Source organism: Danio aesculapii, chromosome 1 (genome assembly GCF_903798145.1).
Source record: "Danio aesculapii chromosome 1, fDanAes4.1, whole genome shotgun sequence".
NCBI classification, from domain to species: domain Eukaryota; kingdom Metazoa; phylum Chordata; class Actinopteri; order Cypriniformes; family Danionidae; genus Danio; species Danio aesculapii.
The window spans coordinates 3,679,809-3,689,757 of NC_079435.1; the positions used below are offsets into that span (position 1 = coordinate 3,679,809).

The window sequence follows — 9,949 nt, forward strand, 5'->3', positions numbered from 1 at the left end:
CTTATCTAACGCTGGCCAGCAGAGGGCGCTCTTCTGGAGTTAACGTGTTGCGCATTGCGCGGAGCTGCTTTAGTTCGTTCCATTCAGGGTTTAGAAACTTGTTTGACACGACGAACACTCTATCAACAAATGTATTAGTAGTTCATGGTTTAAAATGGACTTGTTTCGCTTTAAGTGAATGGAATTTATCTCAAAGTGGAAATATGCAAACGGAATGAAATCGGTTGGAACTGAAATGTCTGTATTTTGTCGAATGAATGTATGTGTGGAAATAAAAGTACTAACACAGTAAGTAGGTTTGGCTTGTAGATTGTTGTTTTATTGTATGAAACTGACGTATATTCTACTACTCTACTAACCAAACTGTCAGATACTAGATTATAATATTATATTAGATTAATATTAAGCTATTAGGAATTATAAAAGCAGCTTAATTCAGTTTTATAACATAAGGCGTGAGAGATACTGGTTTCAGTGCTTTTAGTTAATGGTAAGCTAAATGAAACGCCCCTTTCCCTCGCGAACAGGTGATAATAAAATTATAATCTTGCTAATTATTAACCACTATCATCATTCAAACAGGATTTGAGCTCCACTGATTAATCAAACCTACTTGAAAACAAAAGAGGTGAAGAGAAAATTAATCGTTCATATAGGTGAGTACAGGGATATGTGTGTGTGTGTGTACATTTTGTTTAATCGAAGTAGTTCAATGACATGAATAATTTAATTGTTTGGTTCTAGTAGAAGATAAATGATCAGAATGGAGAAAATCTTAACTTTGGTTTCTCTAGCAGTGGTTTTGTTAGAGTCTGAACTGACTTTTTATAATATAGATTGTGTTTTAATTTTGCTATTTATTTTTGACTACGAATTTTGAGTTTGAAACGAGGAGACAACGTCCTTAAAGTCCGAAGTAATTCATTATTGTATATAAATCACATTTTATTACATGAGCATGCAACTTGTACCATCGGCTTAGTCATTTATTTATCAAGGGTCTTGTTAGCAATTTATCAAAACCTATTATCATGAAATAAAGTGATCGTTACTTTTTTATTATATAATTGAAGTCAGAGAGTAGCTAACAAGCAGGTATATATTATTTCAAGAGTTCACACTTAGATATTGCTTGATAATTATAGCAGGTTTGGCATGCTGTCCCAGGAGAAAACCCTGAGCTCCCGCCTGGTCAATTAGCATGTAAGGGGGTCCGAGATCAGGTAGTTCTCGAGAGCTCCCCCTGGTAAAGGGGGAGAAAGGGTGGATGGGGGGATTCTTCAAAAAAACAAAGATAAGGGAGTAATACTAGACGAGATATTTACAATGAGTCTGGAATACTTACTAATGACTATATCACATGCTCCTCTCGAAATTAGTTTACGAAACTTCACTTAGTGACTTTTCTTAATGCATGTTCAGGAAATCGATTTACCAAAAGTCAAAATACAACTCTTTAGTCATAGAGCGAGCACATGTTTTAATTCATCTCAATATTTCACTCATAAAGAGAGTTAAATGATATAAGATGAGGTCAAAGGACAGTAAACCAGCATAAACACTTTCAGTATGAAATCTTGTGCAACTGTTGTGGATATTTGACCTTTCAGTCCACCCAAAAACATATTTTGCTCATTGGAAACTGGGTTAAATACTGTAACTTACAAAAATCATTAGCAATATTGTTTTGTGGTTTATTTTCTGACTTTTCGCCTCCATGTTCTTTTGCATGCCTGGTTTCTGTAGCTGCGTAAGCTACCAAACGGCTCCCTGTACACTATGTAGTGCACTTTATCTAATGTCAGATGTTTTGTAATGCTGTGTGATCAACTCCGGTCCCTAAATTCGAGTGGTTTTGGTCACAACACCTGCATTTCATGGTCAAATAGTTCCAAGAAAACTGCAGGCAAGAGAAAGACAAGTGTCTATAAAATGTAATAATCAGTAATTAATTGCAGTAATTAGTTGTAATAGCAACAGGAGAAAGCAACATATTATAAGGGCTAAAATACGGAGGGGAAAACAGCAACACCTGAGACCTAAATCAGAAATGAAAGTACTAACTGAAATGCGTAAAAGTGAACCACAGTTGTTGTTGGTTTTTTGTTTTTTATTAGTTTTTTTGTAGCTATTAATCTGTATTAATAAAGAAGAGTACAACATGAGATATTGCATGTTGTGTTTATTAGGAACCGGGAAGAAATGTTGGCCCAAAGGAAGTGGAGATACATAGATGATATTATTAAAAGTAAGTACTGAATAATGCATGCAAACATCTTTTTGTCAATCTGTCCGTCTCATAAATATCTTAAATGAGCATAAGAGAGTCAGAAGAAATAGAAAGATTCATTCATTGTTCAACTATCCCCAGCAGGCACAGGACATCAACATGACGTCAGATTGACATTGTACCGCAATTTGTATCTTGGGTGGAAATGAAAATCGGTCAGAATCAGACGTCAGTGTTCAACGTCAAGCAGACTTTGGAGTTTGGTCACTTTCCAACGCAACCTAAAAGCAACAAAATACCAATGATGCCTATTAATGATGTTACAGCTTGATGATGTGTGGATGTTACCACTATGACGTCTATCAGACGTTGGATTTTGGTTGCCATCCCTGATGAGCAAATGTCAGTATTTAATGTCAATTTGATGTTGGTTTAAGATGTTGGCTCGACGTTAGATTTTGGTCACTTTCCAACACAACCAAAAATCAGCCAAATATCAATGTTATTATTTTACCTCATAATAACATTGTACTTTGTAACGACGCTCGCTAGACATTGAATTTTGGTCAACCGACATCACAACCTAAATCTAATCTAATATTAGAATCTTATGATGTTGTGTGCCTGCTGGGTTTTTATATTTAATTCATTGTTCAATCTTATTTCTTAAATTTATTTGCAATCTGTTTGTTTTATATATTATAATGTTTGTGATTTCCATTTTAATTGAATTACTTAGCGTTGTTAGTTGACTGTAGCTATATATTTCTATTCACCTTTGCACATATTGGAATATTGCATTGAAAAAAAATGCAAAATAGACGCACTAATTTCCGCATGAACTTTGAAACTGCTCATAAAAACATATGCACACAACTGAGTAGGATAAACGTTATATTCAATAAGAAGAAATGCTCAAACTACAATGGAAACACATTTGCTTAATATATTTACATTTTCATTTAGTCATTTAGCAGACACTTTTATAAAAAGCGACTTACAAATGAGGACATTAGTAATGTATTTATTTTTATTTTGTTTTTTGAGAGAGAGAGAGAGTACAGTTAGTGGTATAGCCAGAGAGGCAGTTGCAGATTAGGAAGGAAAGTGGAGACTAAACAGTTGAGTTTTAGTCGTTTCTTGAAGACAGCAAGTGACTCTGCTGTTCTGATGTAGTTAGGGAGTTCATTCCACCAACTGGGCAGATTGAATGTGAGAGTTCAGGAAAGTGATTTCTTCCCTCTTAGGGATGGAACCACGAAGCGATGTTTATTCACAGAACGCAAGTTTCTGGAGGGCACATAAATCTGCAGAAGTGAGAGCAGGTAAGAAGGAGCAAAGCCAGAGGTCGCTTTCTAAGCAAACATCAGAGCTTTGAATTTAATGCGAGCAGCAACTGGCAGCCAGTGCAAACGGGTGAGTAGCGGAGTGACATGTGCTATATGTCACTATAATATACTCCAGCATGCGCTTCAACAGTGTGCGTGATGTGATTTAGTTTTTCACCGATGATGATCAGAAATGTGTGTGATGGGATGCATTCATCAGGCCCGCAGTCAGCATGGTGAAAGCGGTGGTTCTTTTTTTCTAAAAAAAAAAAAAATAGACCTTTTTCCAGTTATTTGCCTCATTTTGTATTTAATTATGAGATTTAAATACTGCATTTTAGTGACATTTAAAGCACTACTTTTAGCTGGATTTGATTGCAGGATAGTCATCATTGCCACACTTTTTGATGTGCTAAAAATATTTCCTAATGATTTAGAATAAAAAAATTCATTACATAAAAACAAACAAAAAACAAAACAAAAAAAAAAACGGTATCTGTTAAAATTAAATTAAAAACTGTAGTTTATTGTCATTTATTAGACAAATAACAAACTGGCCAGAACATTCAACTTTTTGTCAGTGTATGATAATTAAAAAATAATTAAAACATAATAATAAGAACATTATTATTAATAATAATAATAATAATGTAGAGCTTCACTATTTTTGTAGCCTCTCTTAAAAAGTACATTTGAAAGTTAATGGATAACGACAATTACCAAACTAGTATTCAAATCAGTTTTAATATGGGCTGCTTTTAGTTCTTCACACCTTTTTATTGGTCATTTTTTATTTCAAGAGTAGGCCTAAGGTCCAAGATTTCGAAAAGAAAACACTTGTAAAATGTTTGCTCTATTTAAAAACAATACAGTAGCGAAAGATGACTTTACTGGTGTCAGATTGTATGTTTTCTTGCACAGCTGGATGTTGAAGAATAATTGTTAGCATTGAACAAAACTGATTAGCTGAAGTTGCACCAGAGCGACAGCCAACAGAGGATTCCGCTTAATCTTAAAGCCTTTTTGATGAGTTATTTTCAAAATGTATGATGGCATAGCAGTCAAAATAATAATAATAATAATAATTCCCTACATTTATATAGCGCTTTTCTGAACACTCAAAGCACTTTACACATTGGGGGAATCTCCTCATCCACCACTAGAGTGCAGCATCCACCTGGATGACGCGACAGCAGCCATATTGCACCAGACCACACACCAGCTGATTGGTGGAGAGGAGACAGAGTGATGAAGCCAATTATGATATGGGGATGGTTTGGAGGCCATGATGGACAGAGGCCAGTTAAACCCATATTCTTTTTCAAAGGACGTCCTGAGATTTTTAATGACCACAGTCAGAGTCGGGACCTCGGTTTAATGTTTCATCCGAAAGACGGCGTTCACTGAGCAGTATAGAGTCCCCTTCACTATACTGGGGCATTAGGACCCACACAGACCGCAGGTTGAGCACCCCCTGCTGGCCTCACTAACACCACTTCCAGCAGCAACCTAGCTTTCCCATGTGGTCTCCCACTCAGGTACTGACCAGGCACAGCCCTGCTTAGCTTCAGTGGCCTTATGACCTTATGAGAGTTGCAGAGTTAGCGGCTATCAAAATAGGACAAATGAGCTCATGTATGGGACAAATTCTGGACCTTTGTCAGTAAGGTCTTCCGAACCACCCGAACGTCACAACAGTGTATTTCCCAAGTGCTCAAGAGTTTAGGGCACTCCATTTAAACCCACCAGTAGTGGACACTTGCGTAATGTAGTCAATGACTTACATCAGAGGAAACGAGACGGAGGGAAGTTAGCATAAAAAACTGGACTGGAATGCAGTCGCAGCTGACTACGGCAGCTGGATTAGTCCAAAACCTCTGGTTTGTTTTAACCAAACTAAATGTGGTAGGTGTGAAAGCACCCTAAATCAACAGAATAATGGGATCAGAGTGCATGTCGCAGCTATATATAGCAGCTGGTTTACTCCAAAAAAGCAAAGTTCTCACCACAAACCAAACACCTTCGGGTTTATTTTAAACAATACCACTTCTTCCAGCAGGATTCTGCACGCTGGTTTGGTTCGCTTTTGTTTAGTATGACTGCTGCTTTTATAGTGGAAAGTTGCGCTGGATCTCGACAAACATCTTCTAGGTTTCAAAAAAGAGGCTGAGGTCTTCGAAGTTCTCAAGTTGAAGCAGTTTATTGTTACAGCAGAGATGGTCGATCGAGCTCTCTCCCACTCAATGTCCAAAAACCCACAGTTTATATACAGTTTCTTATCCATAGGTATCATGAGATATGATTTAACATCACCCTATTCCCGGCTCCAATAGGATCCTAGCTTTTTAATTAATGGCTCTATGTTTTTCTGTTTTTACATATCTTAAAGGTCACATAGCATGTGCTTACAATCATGTGTTTGCATATGATCATGTTGTTTCCATACTTTCTAAATGATTCTCCTTATGTATGCTATTTTGGCGAGGGTTGTTTTTGTCTTGTTCAACATATACATTGTCTAAATGTATTGCATACGCTCTGTCATAATGTTCTCACTTTGGCGCATGACCTGCTGTGCTTCAGTTGTAAGGCCCTCAATTATAAGGCCCTGCATGTTTGTATGTCTCTTCTGCATCACTTGAATATAGGTCTTTCTATAAGTTTTAACAGTATATTTTAATAGTAATCTATATTTTAATAGTGGCAGATTATATAGTGATTACATAATAAAAGTTCCACTATATATAGTGATTACATAATAAAAGTTCCACTATACTTTCACATCTGTCCAAATGAACCGCACCAAAAAGACAGACAAACTACATTTCACCGAACTAAATGAGGCAGATGTGAATAATCTGACCCTAAATGAAGAGAATAATGGGATGCTTTATATTTACGCACTGACTCTGGGAGTTATTTGGGGCCCCTAGAAGTACCTAATGCATCTAATTAGGTCCATCTAATTTTCAGAAGACTGTCATGACGTTTAACGGCCATCAACATCTTTAATGCTTGAAAGTGTTTAATATTTAGATATTTGTTAAACGTATGCACTTTTATATCTGTGTATTATATCATCTTTGCATCAAATTACAAAAAAAACGAATGAGCGCTTTCGTGAGGTGTGTGTAATGCAGTGTGTATGGGTGCAGGACAGTTATTCTGACATTATTCTCTCCTCTGGCTGCTGTTATTAGTCTCACACTATTTATTTCCTTCTTCTGAAAGTCTCGATAACACCATCGTGGAGTTTGTCTTTTATTATTTCAGCAAATAGGATTGTAAAAGAATGACTTGTTGTGCTCTCCCGTTCACTGCGCTCTAAGTTTACTCAACTATGATGACTTCTGCTGCTGAAACCCGCAAATGAGGCTCCACAATGTCTTTCTCTGTGTGTATTTACAGAATTAGGTGTGAACATCATGCTGTTGGGTAACACAGGAGCGGGAAAGAGCGCATCTGGAAACACCATCATGGGTGAAGACAGATTTCTAGAACATTTTTCTCCTCAGGCTGTGACTTATTTCAGTGAATTAGCAAATACAGTAGTTGATGGACAAAGGATCACTGTGATGGACACTGTCGGACTCTCCAACACACAAGTGAAGATCTCGGAGGCTAAAAGACAAATAGAGAATATGTTAAAGGAAAAAGATGTCCATGTGTTTCTGCTGGTGGTCAGACTGGGTGATAAATTCACTGAGTTCGAGAGTAAGTTGCTGAAGTGGATCAGGCAGAATTTCGGAGCAGACATCTTTAAGCGCACAATAGTGCTGTTTACTCACGTGGATCAGTTACATGAGCCTGTAGAGAGATATCTGCATGAATCTAAATCACTGCAGTCGATCATTCATCAGTGTTTTGGACGCTATCATGTTTTTAACAACAGAGACAAAGGTCGCGCTCAAGTCAATGAGCTTCTGGAGAAAATAAAGAAAGTTCGGATGATGAATGGGGAACTCAGTCGATACTCTATTCGGGATTATAGAAAGGTTCAACACGATCTTCTAATGAAAGATTGTGCAATTGGAGCAGCAGTATGTGGAGTCATGTTTTTTATGATAGCTCCTGCATTAGGTGTGGGGAAAGCAGCGCAAACAGGAGCAATGATAGGCACAGGTCTGCTAGCATTAGCAGCTTTTTTGGGAGTGATTATTTTGGCAAGAAAATGTTTTTCTTAAGTGTGGTTTATTTATAGACTAATTTCGAGAGGATCACGTGCTTATGATCAATACGGCTGGCTCCTCATTAGCTCCGTAATCTGACCCATTAGATGATTATGGAAGCATTATAAATAACCAGAGTTTTTCACTCCAGTTATCTTCATCTTGAAGCTTCCCCCTCCTTCCACCCCTACTTCCTCAATTCAATTCAATTCAATTCAATTCAATTCACCTTTATTTGTATAGCGCTTATACAATGTAGATTGTGTCAAAGCAGCTTCACATAAAAGGTCACAGTAAATAGGAACAGTGTAGTTCAGTTTGTAGTGTTTAAGTTCAGTTCAGTTTAGCTCAGTTCAGTGTGGTTTAATAATCACTACTGAGAGTCCAAATATTGAAGGGCAAATCCAACGATGCGCAGCTCTACAGATCCCGAACCATGCAAGCTAATGGCGACAGCGGAGAGGGGAAAAAAACTTCACTAATGGCGGAAGTGAAGAAAAAAAACCTTGAGAGAAACCAGGCTCAGTTGGGCACGACCATTTTAATTTATCCGCTGGCCAAACGTCTTGTGCAGAGCTGCAGTCTCAGTGGCGGAGGCTGGAAGCTGGCCTCAGCGAAGACTCGTCTGTCTCTGGAGCGTCACAGGAATCAGTCTCATGTTCTCCACTCTTCCATGGCCACCACAGTAGCTGCTCAGGATACGGCCTGGTCCAGGATTTTCCTCCCCCTTTTCCTCACGCTTTTTTTTTCGATAGGGCGACACGGTGGCCCAGTGGCTAGCACTGTTGCCTCACAGCAAGAACACCGCTGGTCCAACCTCCTATCGGGCTGGTTGGTGTTTCTGTGCGGAATTTACATGTTCTCCCCATGTTCGCGTGGGTTTCCCCCGGGTCCCCCGGTTTCCTCCCACCGTCCAAAAACATAAACCATAGCAATAGATTAAACCAAATTATCACCGAAGACAACCCTAGTGTACACTTCTCACGCGGCGACAAGCAGGGGAGTTCTCGAGACCTACCTGAGCTCGAACTCCGCTCTCGCCCTTCTAACGGGAGGGAGCCCCGGGCTCGAGGATATTACGAACTCAGGGCTCTCTCCTGAGACAGCATGCTAAATACTCTTTATTGATTATCAGCTAAGTGTGAACTCTTGAAAAAGCTTGTTAGCATCATTTCATGCCTCTCAAATACTCTGTAAGAGGCACTAACTAATAAAAGGTGTAGAAACATGACTACTTATCATGTAGATTTCACATTCATAAATGCAATATGTATATGTTAATTCTTTAACGTGTTTATAATAAATGTTAATATACATATTCAAGTCAATTCATGTTCATTTCTCTAGCGCTTTTACAATGTAGACTGTGTCAAAACAGCTTAACACAGGAGTTCTGTTAAATGTAAACTCTGTCAGTCCAGTTTTCAGAGTTGAAACTCTGTTTAGTTCAGTGTGGTTTAATTTTCACTGCTGAAAGTCCAAACACTGAAGTGCAAATCCATCCCTGTCCCAAACCAAGCAAGCCAGTGGCGACAGTGACAAGGAACAAGCTTCACCAATTGACAAAAGTGAAGGGGAGAAAATCTTGAGAGAAACCAGGCTCCATTTTCTGTATTAAAACTAATGTAATATCATGTAGAAAATTCTGCATAGAAAAAGCATTAAAAAGATCACGCACGTGTGTGAGGAGGCTTACTGTATTAATAAACGAACAAATCAGAATTTATATTCAAATGACACAACGTCGTTTGCGTTTGTCAAATAAATCAGTGGCCACCAGCCAAGCGCTTCAGGAAGGAATCAATTAACAATTAAGGAATCAATTTCAACTAAAAAATGGGCAAATGAGGGAGAGGATTGGCCACCAGCCAATCAGCTTTCAGAAGCACCACGGTATTACGTCATCAAACCAACCAACGACCGAAAAACCTTTTTTTTTTTTTTTTGTCAAAATCTTTTCAAGTTTAAATCTGATTCACCAAATAGCGATTAAATACATTAACGAGTGCTAAAACTGAGCGGAAGGGACATGTCGGACGAAGTTCATCTCTACACAGGTGAGTTCATGTTTAGATAAACAGTATGGATGTTAATGCTAATTGATTTGTGTCACGATTTCTTCCATTTATTGAATATATTGAAGGTTATGTAGGTGATTTTAACGTGTCAATAGTCATCAGGGATATTTAAAATTACATGTGGAGATCGTGGAAAACATTCCT

General features: G+C 38.0%; 1 protein-coding gene across 1 annotated transcript; it reads left to right on the forward strand.

Annotated features, from left to right (window-relative positions):
- The first annotated feature begins 61 nt into the window (after nucleotides 1-61).
- Nucleotides 62-9,311, forward strand: LOC130223030 (GTPase IMAP family member 8-like). The gene is made up of 3 exons (XM_056455721.1): nucleotides 62-656; nucleotides 2,190-2,248; nucleotides 6,967-9,311. The coding sequence occupies exons 2-3, from the start codon at nucleotides 2,203-2,205 to the stop codon at nucleotides 7,740-7,742; spliced, it is 822 nt and encodes a 273-aa protein (XP_056311696.1). The 5' UTR covers nucleotides 62-656; nucleotides 2,190-2,202; the 3' UTR covers nucleotides 7,743-9,311.
- Nucleotides 9,312-9,949: the final 638 nt, after the last annotated feature.